At 40.2% G+C, this 17232-nt stretch overlaps 1 protein-coding gene across 1 annotated transcript in view; it reads right to left on the bottom strand.

Moving 5' to 3' along the window:
• The window catches only part of LOC142097442 (uncharacterized), a 46135-nt gene that overhangs the window by 25952 nt on the left and 2951 nt on the right, over nucleotides 1-17232 (bottom strand). Inside the window, exons 2-16 of the mRNA XM_075179278.1 lie at nucleotides 16476-16577; nucleotides 15800-15825; nucleotides 14247-14268; nucleotides 14129-14159; nucleotides 13268-13349; nucleotides 12920-13069; nucleotides 10748-10956; nucleotides 10101-10192; nucleotides 8683-8789; nucleotides 7298-7647; nucleotides 5748-5851; nucleotides 2273-2388; nucleotides 1924-2109; nucleotides 1239-1453; nucleotides 596-693 (exon numbers count right to left, since the gene is read on the bottom strand). Coding sequence (XP_075035379.1) covers nucleotides 596-693; nucleotides 1239-1453; nucleotides 1924-2109; nucleotides 2273-2388; nucleotides 5748-5851; nucleotides 7298-7647; nucleotides 8683-8789; nucleotides 10101-10192; nucleotides 10748-10956; nucleotides 12920-13069; nucleotides 13268-13349; nucleotides 14129-14159; nucleotides 14247-14268; nucleotides 15800-15825; nucleotides 16476-16533 — 1846 coding nt within the window. The 5' untranslated portion in view covers nucleotides 16534-16577. The remainder of the gene's footprint in view (nucleotides 1-595; nucleotides 694-1238; nucleotides 1454-1923; nucleotides 2110-2272; nucleotides 2389-5747; nucleotides 5852-7297; nucleotides 7648-8682; nucleotides 8790-10100; nucleotides 10193-10747; nucleotides 10957-12919; nucleotides 13070-13267; nucleotides 13350-14128; nucleotides 14160-14246; nucleotides 14269-15799; nucleotides 15826-16475; nucleotides 16578-17232) is intronic.

The following is a 17232-nucleotide window of genomic DNA, read 5'->3' as shown; positions in this document are numbered from 1 at the left end:
TAGAAAAGAAAAACAAGTTACTGGTCTCTCTAAAGTATTCTCAGTCAAGAAGTGTGTTCAACCAACAGGCATATATAAAGATCATGTGGTGCTAACATAATGTATTGTAAAAATAATTACTGTAAGATATGGTTGTTTACCATCACTGTTGAAAACATAGAGCCTGATTCATTAAGGAAAGTAAGGCAAAAAAATTAGCAAGTTTTCTCCTGGACAAAACCATGTTACAATGCAAGGGGTTCAAATTAGTTTATTAGTTTGCACATAAGATAAATACTGGCTGTTTTTTTCATGTAGCACACAAATACTTGATAGCTTTATTTGTGCACTGTAATTTAAAGTTGATCTAGAACATGCCTTACCCCAACTATAAATCTGCCATCACATTTTAAATTTGCCTCCTCCTCTCCAATGCAACATGGTTTTGCCAAGATGCAAAGTTACTCTTTTTTTGCTTTCCTTTCCTTAATGAATCAGGTTCACAGTGAATCTGGTGCAAATAATTTTCTGAAAGTCTTTCATACTATTTCTTATTTCCTATTCCGCATATATACTTGTTTCCAAAGTATCTATTAAAAACTACAAACAAGCTTACTATCTGTCTCTTTCAAAAGGTAGCTAATAATCCAGTTGACGACTTCAGTTCTTGTGTCTTGGCTCATGTTATTAAAAGCGATGTCAAGGCCTCCAACACTAAAAAAAAATTGCAAGAGAACATTGTCTTTTACTAAACAGAAACATGTAATAAACAAAATATCAGTTTCCTCTCACCTATTTGCTGTTCATTGCTTTACTTGCAGCTTCTTACAATGTATATAGCAAGTTATGGACTCTGTTACCACATCTCTAGTTACCTTCGCTGCAAGACTTCTCTAGAGCTGCACCTCCTGAGTGGAACTCTCTCCCTCACCCTTTCACTCTCCTCCAACTTTTTAACCTTTAGGCAGATGCTTCAAATTTTTCTGAGCGCCTCAACCCCGATGTACTTTTAAGCCTGCCCGCCCCTCACAAAGCCCACAACTCATGTCTCACTTGTACCTTTCACCTTTTAGCTAGTAAGCACTCAACAGCATGCAGGTGATCCCTCTTGTTTTGTTCTGTTCTTGTATGTAACATCTGTGCTCTTTTGTGAATTGGGCAGCTGAGCTCTTCATAAATTTTTAGCACTTTACAAATACCAGTTGTTAATTTTAACACAGCGCCTTTAACCACCAGGCAATTCAGTCTTTGGTACTTACATTATTTGGAAGTTTGAGCAATTCTTAACCACACTGTTGGAGAGGGCAGCAAGTTGTCCACTGGTAATGGATGGAAATAATAGAGTCATGTAATCACTGAACCACATATTCCAATCATTTGCCGTGAACAAAGAAAATTGTTTTTCCGCTATTCCCCAAATGGTCCTTAAAAGCACATTGCGTACTTGCACATTTGCAATGTATTTTATTCCCGCCTGTGAAAAAAAAACAGGGTGTATAGATATATATATATATATATATATATATATATATATATATATATATATATATCAAGATTGTTTCATACAGGGGTGAGCTTGGCAAAACAATCATCCCGCAGGAGAGTCCCGTCCCTAATCCGTGTGTTTTGGTGAGGTTAAGATGTTCAGATTGGCTTAGCCTTTCCCACTTCAAAAACTTTAGCATAAACATGCAGGGCTGAGCTGAAATACTCTGTGCACATTTTGATGACCATAGTGTTCACTTCAGAAATGAGGACACACAGATGTCCGGGAAATGAACACAGGTGACAACAAAAAGTGTTCTGATCCAAGTCAAATGAACCTTAAAACTAAAAGAAATGTATAGTTTTCCTTATACTATTGTGGGGAATTTCTGAGCTTCATTTAGGTAACAATAGCTAATTATAGTCTCACTACATATTATCTTGCATAGCAACACTCACCTGGCTCAGACGTAAACTCAGCTCTTTTAGAGTATCTTGTAAAGATGTGAAGTCTTTATTTTTTATGTAAGTAATTACAGGTGCAAGACGTATCTCCATGTCTTTGGGAAATTGGTCAGTTAGCAGGTTGGACTGTACAATCATATCAGAAGTCTGTTTATTGTTCAGCGACAAAATAACGCCATACTAGAGAAGGATTAAATGTAGGATATAGTTAGTGCGTTACAAATTTCATGCAGAAAAATAATACCTGTTTAACTCAATGTAACAACTTTTAAAATTGTTTTAAAGTTGTAAAAAGCTGTTATGAATATTCCTGTGATATGTTTGGTGCACGTGGGCAACTTACCCCTTCGAAGTTTGAGTTGAGACGCATCATATCAGAATAAGACACTAAATCCTTGGACCTCCCAATAATCTTCTCAAACCACTCTACACTGGTAAGTCCATATGTGCATCCTGAACCTGAGAATGAATAAGACACAGTTATCATCATCATCATCATCCTCATCATCATCACTCAATATCATAATAATTCAATAGATTATAGAACCAGTTCAATAGTATAGTATGAACAGTGGTCAAATACGCAGTGTAAGAAACCACAACAAGTACTTCTAAAAGTGACAGTGACCCAATACCTGCAATTAAAATAAAATATATTAAAAAAGTTTAAATCAGATATAAATTCCCCAGGATAATTTATGTACATATGCTATATTTTACGTTTAGCACTCAGACCTTTTCCATTTCTCTTGCGGCTCAAAATTCTTCTTCACCATTCTTTACTGAAATAATTTTGATTTGATCTTATATAGGAAAGGCAACAAAAAAATATATCCGGGGTTTTATCAAGGTACAGGAGGGAAACATTCTTCAGGAAGAGAAGTATTAGAACATGAGGACATGCACTGACACTGGGGGGAAGAGAAGTATTAGAACACGAGGACATGTACTGACACTGGAGGGAAGAGAAGTATTAGAACACGAGGACATGTACTGACACTGGGGGGAAGAGAAGTATTAGAACACGAGGACATGCACTGACACTGGGGGGAAGAGAAGTATTAGAACACGAGGACATGTACTGACACTGGAGGGAAGAGAAGTATTAGAACACGAGGACATGCACTGACACTGGGGGGAAGAGAAGTATTAGAACACGAGGCCATGCACTGACACTGGGGGGAAGAGAAGTATTAGAACACTAGGACATGCACTGACACTGGAGGGAAGAGAAGTATTAGAACACTAGGACATGCACTGACACTGGAGGGAAGAGAAGTATTAGAACACGAGGACATGTACTGACACTGGGGGGAAGAGAAGTATTAGAACACGAGGACATGCACTGACACTGGGGGGAAGAGAAGTATTAGAACACGAGGACATGCACTGACACTGGGGGGAAGAGAAGTATTAGAACACTAGGACATGCACTGACACTGGAGGGAAGAGAAGTATTAGAACACTAGGACATGCACTGACACTGGAGGGAAGAGAAGTATTAGAACACGAGGACATGTACTGACACTGGGGGAAGAGAAGTATTAGAACACGAGGACATGTACTGACACTGGGGGGAAGAGAAGTATTAGAACACGAGGACATGCACTGACACTGGGGGGAAGAGAAGTATTAGAACACGAGGACATGTACTGACACTGGGGGGAAGAGAAGTATTAGAACATGAGGACATGCACTGACACTGGGGGGAAGAGAAGTATTAGAACACGAGGACATGCACTGACACTGGGGGAAAGAGAAGTATTAGAACACAAGGACATGTACTGACACTGGAGGAAAGAGAAGTATTAGAACACGAGGACATGTACTGACACTGAGGGAAGAGAAGTATTAGAACACGAGGACATGCACTGACACTGGGGGAAAGAGAAGTATTAGAACACGAGGACATGTACTGACACTGGGAGGAAGAGAAGTATTAGAACACGAGGACTTGCACTGACACTGGAGGGAAGAGAAGTATTAGAACACGAGGACATGCACTGACACTGGGGGGAAGAGAAGTATTAGAACACGAGGACATGCACTGACACTGGGGGGAAGAGAAGTATTAGAACACGAGGACATGTACTGACACTGGGGGGAAGAGAAGTATTAGAACACGAGGACATGCACTGACACTGGAGGGAAGAGAAGTATTAGAACACGAGGACATGTACTGACACTGGGGGGGAAGAGAAGTATTAGAACACGAGGACATGCACTGACACTGGGGGGAAGAGAAGTATTAGAACACAAGGACATGCACTGATACTGGAGGGAAGAGAAGTATTAGAACACGAGGACATGTACTGACACTGGGGGGAAGAGAAGTATTAGAACACGAGGACATGCACTGACACTGGGGGAAGAGAAGTATTAGAACACGAGGACATGCACTGACACTGGGGGGAAGAGAAGTATTAGAACACGAAGACATGTACTGACACTGGGGGGAAGAGAAGTATTAGAACATGAGGACATGCACTGACACTGGAGGGAAGAGAAGTATTAGAACACGAGGACATGTACTGACACTGGGGGGGAAGAGAAGTATTAGAACACGAGGACATGTACTGACACTGGAGGGAAGAGAAGTATTAGAACACGAGGACATGTACTGACACTGGGGGAAGAGAAATATTAGAACATGAGGACATGTACTGACACTGGGGGAAGAGAAGTATTAGAACATGAGGACATGCACTGACACTGGGGGGAAGAGAAGTATTAGAACACGAGGACATGTACTGACACTGGAGGGAAGAGAAGTATTAGAACACGAGGACATGTACTGACACTGGGGGGAAGAGAAGTATTAGAACATGAGGACATGCACTGACACTGGAGGGAAGAGAAGTATTAGAACACGAGGACATGTACTGACACTGGGGGGAAGAGAAGTATTAGAACACGAGGACATGTACTGACACTGGGGGGAAGAGAAGTATTAGAACACGAGGACATGTACTGACACTGAGGGAAGAGAAGTATTAGAACACGAGGACATGCACTGACACTGGAGGGAAGAGAAGTATTAGAACACGAGGACATGTACTGACACTGGAGGGAAGAGAAGTATTAGAACACGAGGACATGTACTGACACTGGGGGAAGAGAAGTATTAGAACACGAGGACATGTACTGACACTGGGGGGAAGAGAAGTATTAGAACACGAGGACATGTACTGACACTGAGGGAAGAGAAGTATTAGAACATGAGGACATGTACTGACACTGGGGGGAAGAGAAGTATAAGAACACGAGGACATGCACTGACACTGGGGGGAAGAGAAGTATTAGAACACGAGGACATGCACTGACACTGGAGGGAAGAGAAGTATTAGAACATGAGGACATGCACTGACACTGGGGGAAAGTAGGTTCAGAGGAGATCTGAGGAACAACTACTTCACAGAAAGGGTAGTGGATAAGTGGAATAGCCTCCCATCAGAGGTGGTAGAGGCTGAAACAGAAGAGCAATTTAAACATGCTTGGGATAGACATAACAATATCCTTACAAAGAACTAAGATCGAATAGGGTTGGAGGTTTCTGTAGGTTAAAAAATGGACAAACTAGATGGGCCAAGTGGTTCTTATCTGTCGTCTAATTCTATGTTTCTATGTAACAACAAAAGTGATATCCCATATTTAGTAGTACTGTCTTATAAGAAAAAAATGATCCATAGCCAGGGTTAGTATTAGTGTTATTACCTAGACACGTAAACGGCATTTGCAATGACATTCACTAGCATAAAAAGCTTTTCACCAGAGCCCTATTTGTTTTCCATTTTCCATACTGGGAACTTCAGTCTTACCTGTCTTACTGGCCTCTTCATTCAAATACTTGAGTCTGTTTTTGCACACTGATTCTTTGACTTCATCCGATAATTTGTCATAAACACGATCCACTGTTAGGTATCTGTAGGTAAGCGGAATTCGACACAACCGTTGTATGATCGATAAAGAAAAACATGTTTGTGACAGAGTAGTTGTTAGTAGAAACCATTTTTCAGGGTCATTTGTGAACAGCAGAGCAGAATAACACGACTACCTGTGATTTTCAGTGCGGCCAGTGCCACATTTGTCTATGTGCAGGTCCCCACACCCATAGAAGGGTGATTAACACACTCGGCTCATCACTGTCATGTCTTCCTAGCTATGTCTCGTTTGCCCACCCCCCTCACTTAATAACATTTACTTTTGCATGAAAGTCACACTGCTCATTTCACTCTCAGTATAATATGCAACAGCCCGTGAAACACTGGTAAATCAAACTTTCATTTTAATGATTTCCTTTTGTCCACATCTGCAACAAAGACCTACTCTTCAGAGATGGGCAGCAGGATTCGCATAGACGAAAACCAGTTTACAGTATCTACAATGGTCAGAAAAATTACTCTGTTTCCATAATTTACACAGGATAAGACTACCCAAGTGTTTCCCCTGCCGCTTATTTCAACATCAAATGGGCCATACTGGGTTTGCATGATTTTATTACGACATGTAGAGAAAGTGCTTTGCCAATAATGCCTACGGAACACCGAATTTTCCCATTATTAAACCTATGTTTGTGCCCAACTGGAATTATTGCCATCTTAGGCAAGCTAGACTCCATGTTAGGTGAATATGGGACTAAGGTTGTCCACAGTCCCTAGTAATTGTACACAGGTGGTCTTACCGTTCACTTATTGATCCTGATGGCTTCAGGGTCTTAAGAAATTGCAATTTTAATTTAATTTCATTTGCCCCTGATTATAGCAAGGATGTTGGCAGGGCCGGATTAAGGGAATGGAGGCCCCTGGGCTAAGGGCGCCTCCATTCCCCCGTGAGGCTCCCAATGTGAGCCACCCACCGCCCCCCGTCCACCGTGAGGGCCCCCCTTCCCCCAAGCGCTTACCTGTCAGTCCAGTCCTACGTCCCCTGCGTGCTGTAAACTCCTTACTGAGGAGATCTCGCGAGAGTTCACTCGCGAGATCTCCTCAGTAAGCAGAGTACTGAGCACCGGGGACGGAGGACTGGACTGACAGTGCTCAGCAGCATTGATCGGGCTGGGGGCGCCCCCGCCCCCGGACCGATCAATAATGCTGCTGAGGACTTTGAAGGGCCCCCTGGATGCCCGAGGCCCCTGGGCTATAGCCCAGTTAGACCTCTGGTTAATCCGGCCCTGGTTGTTTGCATGTCATTAAGATGTCTACGTAGTCACTTCTTCTGCTCTTATTACAGTACAGTAGAAAGCACAGTGATGAAAGTATTATTCACCACAACAGGTAACACACACCTCTACCCTCAAATATATTACTGCAGTTTCTCATACATTTCTTAATGAGAGAGATTCACCAGAGAATATAATGTATTTATTACTTACGTGTCTTGGTATTCTGAGCAGTCTCTGATAATAAGCTGTTCTAAGATGATGTCATTAATGGCTAGTATAGCAACATTTCCTTGGAAGATTGTCTTAAATGTTGGTCTGCAATAAGAATCGTCAGCACTATTAAATTTCCCCAAAGTGATGTTCAACAAGGAAAACATAACCTCCATGTTATAGGTGCTGTCGTCTGTAGTTAGGTGTTTTAGGACACTGGTTATGAAAGAGAGGTCCTTGGTATCCAGTTGGACCAGGACAGGTGAGGCCTCTTCTACATTACTAAATGCTTTATTTGTGTCAATGTATTCTGCCATCTGCAACTCCGTCAACATAGGTAATGACTTGCTCTGAAAAGCAAACACAGATCACAAATGACATTAATAAGATCAGTTAACATCAGGAACGTTTCTAAGGCTAGATACACACTGGCCTGATGATTGCACGAAATACCTCCAATCAGCCGACATCCGACCGTTAGATATGGTCAGATATATGGTCAGATATCGTGTGAGTGTGTATAGTGACACGATGATCTAAAGTCGTCCCACAGTACTGATCATCGTTTCATTTGGTTGGTCGTACTGTTTGATATTTTCCGACCAACCACTGACCGATCATGTAGTGTGTACGCACTCTTGCTCACGATCTCCATAGAGTTTACAGAGTCGTGTTCTTTTCAGCCGATGCTAGCGATGATTGTCCCAGTGAATAAATCATCAGACTGATCGGACCCTCAGTCCTAGGTTCAATCGTTTGAGACAACAAGTCGGGCGGAAAATAGTTCAGTGTATACCTAGCCTTAGTGCTTAAATATTTTTGTGGTGTGGTCAGGGCCGGATCAAAGGAAGGGAGGCCCCTGGGCTAAGGGTACTGTGAGGGCCCCCCCCCATGAGGAACCCCCATGAGTTTACCTCCTTCTGTTGTTCCACTCCCTGTAGCAATTACATGGCGTGCAATAATCTCCTTACTGTGGAGATCTCGTGAGAGTGAGACTATAACTCATAGTCTCACTGTCACTAGATCTCCTCGGTAAGGAGATTACTGTGCGCCGCGTATCTCCTACAGTGACATCAGGCAGCTAACAGCATAACATTTGCTGTAAGCTGCCTGCCATTCTCCTTGAACAGTGACAGCCGGAGCTGGGGGCAGGGACACCCCCGACCTGGTAAATGCCGGTGGGCCCCCCAGCTGCCCGAGGCCCCTGGGCTGTAGCCCCTTTAGCCCTATTTTTAATCCAGCTCTGGGTGTGGTGGTGTTTCAATTTTATATGGCCCAATGTTGTGATACAACCATATTGCCAAACCCAACATTTTTTATTTTGAAAAGCTTTAATGAATTGAAGTGCAGTATTTAGAATTAGTAACCTCTCGTTGGAAGCTTACCAAATCTTGATCACCCCAAGCCACCACAAGGTCTTTATACTCCAGATCCCGCATGAAACCCTTGTAGAAGGACTTCATTGTTTCTGATGGTGATCCTTTTTTGCAGGCTAAAGGGATAATGGCGAATTAATTAGTCTGACAATCACTAACAGCCATTGGAACAATATTATTAACTATAAAATGTCATCTAGAGCGTACAGAATATCTTACTCTATTTGACCATGGTTTTAGTTTTGCATTTACATGTTATCTTAAAAACGAGGGTTGCAATCACGTGACTTTTGTATATTTTGCATTAGTGAATGCAAATTTAGGGGTATATTTACAAAAGGGCGAAAAAGAGCCATTTGTTAAAATCTGTGTTTTCGCCAGCGATACATACATCAAGCAAGTAAAATTCACCAGGTTTCGTCAACAATGGCTTCTCAATGTGAAACGTGGGGAAGCCTATTTAACTAGGATCACAATGTAAACTAAGCATCGCGATCCACCTTCTTCTTTTATCGCCGTCTCAGGATGGCGATGAGAGAAGAAAAGTAAGAAGAAAAATACTTTAAAAACTGCTTCATTATTTTAAACAAGCATTTTTTCATGCAGTAATAGTTCCTTTTATTTTTATTTATTTTTATATGTTTAATCTATTTTTAACGAAGCAATAAGTTAAACCTTATTAGAGCAATAGCAGATTCGTTATCACCACTTACGTTAACATAAATAATGTGAATTATTTGATATTTACATTTCAAAGACGGATCTGCTACAAAGCATGGGATTGGTTGATGCTTAGACGTAAGTCTGTTAGCTCTGCACATGCTCAAAGATAGACCTCATGCCAATGAATGCGATTGCAATGGCGCTTAAGACTTCCTATGACTTGAAGGGCGGAATGGGAGGGGGCAGACAGACGTAGGCGATATACAGTAAGGGTGTGCCAAATGGGTACCAACGCTGAAGCTGCCGACTTAAGTCCTGGGTTTCTCTTAAGTGCGCTTGTTTTCAAAGAGAAGTCTTATTTGCCCAAGCTAGATTGCAGGTGTAAGTGCCGACTGATAGTGATGACTGGCACGGCATCGTCTTTTTTTGGAAAAGTACACGTATCACGCCACTAGATAGCATAGAACATAAGTGTGCAAGTAAGACAGACTATAGAAACGCATTCTATGCACAGTTTTAAAATCACTTTTTATCATTTTCACTCTTAAAAACAACATTAAGATGCTTTTTTTTTTTTTTAACTATTTACGTAACTTTTTAGGCTTTTGAATAGCCTGTGCAGATATCAGATATAACCTAATGTTCTGATTTGTTTAAGGTGTAAATACAGGGATCTGTACTACCACAAATGATTAATGGATTGAACTTGACTAGACAGAGTTGGAACCACGGCGCCTACATAGATACGTCTTTCTATTACTCACAATGTGCCTGGACAAACCGAGTAATCCCCTTTCCAATCTCTTTCCTTGTGTCATTGTCATACATGGCACGGGCCACATCCAGCGCCCCAACCCTAGGAGAAAGAAAGACCGTATGATGTATGGCCAAAGTCTGTTTATGTAGAATGTTTCCGTCGCCTACACGCACTGGAAGAGGTGGTGTGGCAATAAGAGAACATGTGACAGAAGTCGCACCAGAGACCCTACTGTGTCCCCCAATATGCTACACACATTCAGGGCTGCTTCGTTCCGCTTGGAGGCACCAATAAGCAATAATTGGAGACGTTTTCTTAAAATCAGGAGCACAATGCAATGACATCACCCCTCTGAAACCTGATAGTCTCTAATATCCAATAAGCCGTGATGGCTTTTGCATATGTGCTGGGAGCCCCAGCTTAGATATTGGACTTGCCCGGGAGTCCTTAGCAGCGCCATTGAGTGTAGCTAGCCATTTTGCAATTGATATTAATGAGAAAGCAACCTACTGCGTCCTAGAGACATCACTGAGGCATGTGTCATGTGTGTGTGTTTTTGTGTGTGCTGATGTGCGTGCGTGTGTGTGCATGCAACATATAGGTAGTGGATACACTTTAAGACCAGTTTACAATGCCTGGACATATTCAACTTACACAGCCTCTAGCCCATTACATGTAATATTAAGCCTGGTCATGTCATCCAGAATCCTAGGGTCGAAGGCAGATATAGCGAAGTACAAAATGTTCTGGAACCAAGTAGCCAGGAAACCTGGTGAAAATTGTTCTACATTTTCTTGGAGTTTTTCCCATACTGCATTTAGCAGGTTGCCTTTGACTTCAGCTTTTATAGAGGAAGCATCAACCTGGAAAACATAGGTGCACATAAGTGAGATTGCAAACACTATTGTACATATATGTGCGTCACATCCTATAGACTACAGAAACATTTTATTCCTACATGACATGTACATTCCATGGAATGATGTAGACCGTGGGTTTGTAGTCCATTCTGTTGCTGAACTACAACTCATATGAAACAGTAGCGATCACAGTGTCATAAGAGGTGTAGTTCTGAAGTATTGTTATCTGTACCTGATTTGTACTTTTTTTTACATGATAATGTCCGAGCAGCAAGTATTCTCACTTCAGTTTGTTCAGCCAAACAAAAAATGCATTTGTGTTTATGTACAAATGAGCATGTATTAACCCTTCTTGACCAGAGATTATTTGCACTTTAATTACTTGAACATTTTAATTTAGTTACTTTTATGCAATTAGTGCACCTCCATAATTTCACCCCAAACTGTTATCTGTAAATTAGTCTGTGTATAAGTATACTTTTTTTTAGAGCTTGAGGTAGTTCTAAGACCACAAACAGTAGTATTATTACTTTTTTTTAGTTTTTTTTACTGGGCATTTTCAAAATGTTTCACTTATTTATGTCTACCACAGGAAACCTTGAGTAGCATGGTCGTCGGAACCCCCATGGGCACCCTAGGTGCCCCACCTAGCTTGAGCACGTTGCCAATTCCAAACTTGCCACTTTCTTACCTTAGCAGGCAGACTGTGGATGGTGGCATCTTTTGGGGTTCTGGGGTGGGACATCGTAGCTGAGCACCACACCCCAGGCATAAAACAGACATGGTGGAGCAGCCAGCAGCTTAGAGGTAAGGTGAAGTGGCAGTCTAGCTGCCACTCCACCATCTCAGTGGTCGGTTTTCAATATGTGGGTGCCATGGGGACATTATAAACACTCAGTCATTGCTTTAGGTGTCCCCTAACCTTGGTACCCTAGGCTCAGATAAAGTAAGAGAGCTCCTGGCCTCACTCCTTCCGTGAGACTCTTGGTCTTTTCTTCCCCGTATTTGCAAGTGACAAACACTCTGCTAAACTATGTCCCACATCTGGTAATGGCCCCATGGTTGTTCCACCGAAGATGATGCTTGCATACACCCTCATCGCCATAATCTCCTCTCTTCATTTACTTACTACAATACCAATTACTATCAATTATACAATGAGTTTTCCCACTACTGAACTACTCTACATAAATATAACTCACATGCAAATTGAGATATGATAAAGATGAAACCTCCTTCACTCCCCCGCTCCTTACCCCTACCACCTCCTTTCCAAACCTCAATCCCTAATTAATTTGTTCATTATTTATCTCATTATATACTCTTTAATTCCTGTATTAGATTGGATATGTCTATTTTTTGCTGTATTTAACTGTATTTTGCAGTTCTTTGTTTTGTTTTTATGTTTTTTTTGTTTTGTTTTTATGCAAAATTGCTATTTGTCATATTTTAGTTTAAGTAAATTTGTAAAATATCAGATCCTACTTGATTGTAACCATTATGTTTGTCATCTTTCATCCTTTGATGATAGTATCTGATAAATGTTAAATAAAAAGTTATACAAATAAATAAATTGCTGTCTCTAGGTGATAGGTGAACTTTAAGGGGTCTGTTGACTGCCAAGTGCTGAGCGTGTATAAGATAGTGTGACCCGCGATTATAGGGATGAGCATCCAATCGCAAACGCTGCTGCTGTAGGCGAAGGTTGCCTAAACGGATTGTGCCGCAACCTCCTGCTGCAATTGTTTCCATACACGCATTAGGTGGTGAGCCCTAGATGAATATCGTACTGTAGGTGGTGAATTATTCTGCCCCTAGGCTATCCCGAACATATGACCAATGGGGCTCTGGTAGTTAGAGCTTTCTTTCCCAAAAATAAAATATTTACATATAGTGTTTTTTAAACACAATTGCGAGCAAACCTATTAAGAAACAAAAATATTTGAAAATAAAGAAAACAACTTACTATATTATTAAGTCGGTTAATGGATGTCTCAAGTATGTCTAAACTGAGATAGGAGAACAATACAGCGAATTCTATTTGTTTGACGTTATCTTCGGATTTGAGGGAACACTCCAAGATGGAAGATATTTTTTCCGAGGAGACATTTCCAACCTAAGGGTGGAACAGAATAAAAGGCACCCACATTACTACAATGTTTATCTCACCTGATTTACAATGCTAAGTATACACCATCACGGGCTTTATTTTAGTTCAGAATCTGTGGTGTTGCTACACACTGGAGCAATCTTCTCGTGAATATGATGGGAAATCTTTGGCAAACTGGAAGACAGAAAACTCCACTGAACTTACCCCTGCACAGGCATACTGTAGCGTAGAGTAGGAGCAAACATCAGGCCAATCCCCATTTGACAAAAGGACTTTTAGCTCCTCGCTGGAAAACAGAGGAAAACATATTAGTCACACGTATCAGTGTTTAAAAAGATTCACTTTAAAGCGCAGCAGCACACATGCAGTGGAAGCAGACATTTTTGTGGGCTGAAGCAATCATCTTGGGAATACAGCCTATCAATTCACATTCATTACTGAGGCACGAGTCACTGTCGTGCATAGGGGAGCAGCTCACAAAATGGCTGCCTCCACTGTGGTTCACTGATATTAAAGTTGAGAACTGAAATTCATGGTTATCAATTCACATGACAATATGGAGGCATGAGGTACTGTCATGCATACTGGATTCTGCACACAAAATGGCTGCCTCCACTGTGGGCAGCACAATGGCACATTGGTGAGCATTGTTGCTTCCCTGCACTGGAGGTCATGGGTTCGATTCCAACCAGGGCCTTATCTTTGGGAAGTTGGTATGTTCTCCCTGTGTTTGCGTGGGTTTCCTACCTCAGTCCAAAAAAATACCATTCGGTTAGTTGGCTTCTGACAAAAATAGACCCTCGTATGTGTGTGTGTGTCTTCTAGGGAATTTAGACTATAAGCTCCAATGGGACCTATTCTGAATAATTATATATTCTCTGTACAGCACTATGTAGTATGATTGGCGCTATATTAATGAATGATAATAATAATAATACATCAGAGGTTCTACTTGAGGAAAAGAATCACAAAACCTAAACTAGTAAAATTACAATAATCTGATTTCACGATTGTGGCTTGTCAATGAGAAGGCGTTGAAAACATTAGTTTAATTAGGATACTCACACTCCGGGCACAGTTGCACACATGCCTTGACCTATCAAACAGTAAAATGCATTAATTAGGTGCAGGTTTATATCAAGTTCATCTGTGTGCTATAAGTACCATTACTCGATGTACTTACCGGCTGCCATACTGGAAGGGGGCTAAAAAAAGAGATAAAGCAAATTGTTCAAAATGGTTGAGCTCCAGAATTGAAAAGGTGTTTTTTTGGGGGGTTTTTTAAACTAACGTCTAACTATCTGTAATACATTTCCATTATACCGTAGCAATGAATAAAATCATCTAAGACCAGGGGGTAAATGTATCAAGCTGAGAGTTTTCTGGCGGGTTTGAAAAGTGGAGATGTTGCCTATAGCAACCAATCAGATTCTAGCTGGCATTGTGTAGAATGTACTACATAAATGATAGCTAGAATCTGATTGGTTTTTCAAACCCGCCGGAAAACTCTCAGCTTGATACATTTACCCCCCCCCCCCCCCCGATATATTTTTTTAATAGCAAACACCACAATGTTTTTAGATGGTAATATATATATACATTGATTTCCATAATAAAAAGATTTGTTAGATAAATCACTGTTTTGCTGGTATTGTACGAAAGCATCGAATATGGAAACCTCCATCAGTCCTTTCTGTTTTCCCTCTCTGTAGTACATATATTGAATGCAAACAACGTGGGAATGAGGAGAGGTTACACTTGATGCTTGAAGGGCTAAGGTGAGCTTCCTCCTTTCATATGTTAATCATAGCAATTGCCTAATAATTGGCAAACTTAAAGCAAAACGATAAGAAACTTACATTGGAGGGGCGGCTTTTAACCTGTTATCTAGATAATCAGTATTACTAAGAGTAAGGGGGAAAAATAATAATAATATATACACAAAACAACAGTAAAGGTTAACTATGAAAGATTTTTTTTTTGTAGCTGTAGAAAATGTAAAAAAATAAAATGCCACATTTAATCCAATGTTTAAAATGACTTGTTGAACGCAACTAGTTTTAAAGTTACTTTATACTTTTAAAAGTGAATTTCCACACACAGACATACACACACACACACATATATATATATATATATATATATATATATATATATATATATATATATATATATATATATGCAACACTTTCCCCAAAAAATATTTACATACTTTTTTAAAGTTATTTTTATAGCATAGCACCCAAAATTACCAACTGTCAACTACTTACAGTTTTGTCCCCTCTATTAAGCCTCAGATCTAGGTGCATGTTACATAATGTTTAATTTTATTTATCTCTAACTGCTTGAGCCATGGTATGCATTCCATTATAGCACATTGTCAAAGCAGCAACTGAGATGGTCCTTTATTGATCACAAGAACTCCATAGATCATCACAGTATACACGGCACTAGAGCTATAAACCAAAGCAAAAGAGCTATAAACAAAAACTGCAAAACAAGCTATAAACATTTCCCACTGCAGCAGAGCCACCGCTCTAGCTTATATCGTGTATACTTTTCTCGCCTGTTCTCTCCTCCCTCCCCCCCCCCCACTCCCCATCTTATTTCCATCACAGGTTGCGCCACGGAAAAAACAAGAGAACATAAAATGATTGGATGATCATCGTAAGTGCTTCTTAATTTTTGGAAACATGTCTACATAACTGGCACAAACATGGTTTTCTAGATACTTACAGCTGGTTGTCCATTTACACAGCGATCTAAATATGACGAAATAAGGAAAAGTCAATGAATGTTCATTCTAAGCAAAATAAACTTTCAGACAAGACTCAGAACCTTAACTATTGACTGTTATGTGCATTATTTTGTTTTTTACAAAAGGGGATACACAAAAGAAGTTATCTGAAATGAGGTTGAATTCATTGCATCCCATGTTCCAACAAGGATAACTTAGAATATTGATATTTAAATCATCCAGAAGTGATCTTTCTCAGGCCTTTTGCAGAAGACCAACAAGGCTCTTGCCTATGGCAGTACGTTTTGGGAAGCATGGTGATTTTTTTATTACTTTTTCGCATTTACGGCATAACATCATAAATATGATCTCGATCTGGGTTCCGACTCTAGGCTAGGAGATTATGGAAAGAAACTTCTGTGCAGTGTAAATCACTGGGGTCCATATGGACAGCCCAGAACATGTTTAAATGTCTCTTTGCCCCGTTATTTACAAACAACCTATATTTCCCAGTAAGAATGATGGAACTTGGTATATTAGATAGAGGGGCATGAGCATATGGGGCACACATCACAAATTCACTCCCATTGTGTAGGGCAGTGTAAACTGAAAATATTGGTCCATTTATGCCCTGAAAAAGTTACATAAACAAAAGGCTTAAAAAAAGCAACACACCTGAAAGTAGGATCCCTGCTACCAATATAAGGACAGAAAGAACCTCCTTCGTCCCCATCGTTCCAGACACCCGAATGCCCGGTTATCTTTTTGGTTCCGTTCCTTCGGTGGATTAAAAATAAATTATATTATATTAATTGAACTGGTTTCACAGCCATAATCCAAATCCTTAAACAGCCTAATTAAAGTTAAGTTTCGTATAAGTAGAGTTTTACCTTAAAGCAATATAGAAAAGATTTACCTGTAATGCCACATCATAAACACGAAAATGGCTATAAATGTTCTTTGGATAAAATTGCTGGTTAGAATGTTGTTTTTAAAAAACAAATTCTATCATTTAAAACCCCCCCAAAAATAAGAACAAAGTGAACAAATAATAACGTTAATTATTTTTCACTTGTTTGTTTTTGTTGTTTGAAATTGTAATAAATGATTTAAGGATTTATTCAAAGAAATTAAAACTATTGGTCCAATATCATATATAGTTTCGTGAGCAGACCCATTGGTGCTTTGGTAACCTTATACTTGGGGATTCTACATAGAAACTTCTCTAGCTCCACATGCTTCTGGTTTAGTTGGGAGTGGTCTATAGTTCCTTCTTTTTAAAAACAAACCATGAAAAATAACAAGATATTTTCCCCGCTTTATCAGGATGGGCTGGAAAAAGTCCAATTTGGCTGACTATGTTTGAACTATTTCCGGGAAAAACTACCTTTTTTTTTGACATTAGATATGTTGATCTCTTACTTAGACTTTG

Source organism: Mixophyes fleayi, chromosome 7 (genome assembly GCF_038048845.1).
Source record: "Mixophyes fleayi isolate aMixFle1 chromosome 7, aMixFle1.hap1, whole genome shotgun sequence".
NCBI classification, from domain to species: domain Eukaryota; kingdom Metazoa; phylum Chordata; class Amphibia; order Anura; family Limnodynastidae; genus Mixophyes; species Mixophyes fleayi.
Note: the sequence above shows the minus strand (reverse complement) of the source record. Positions and strands in the feature narration are given on the sequence as shown.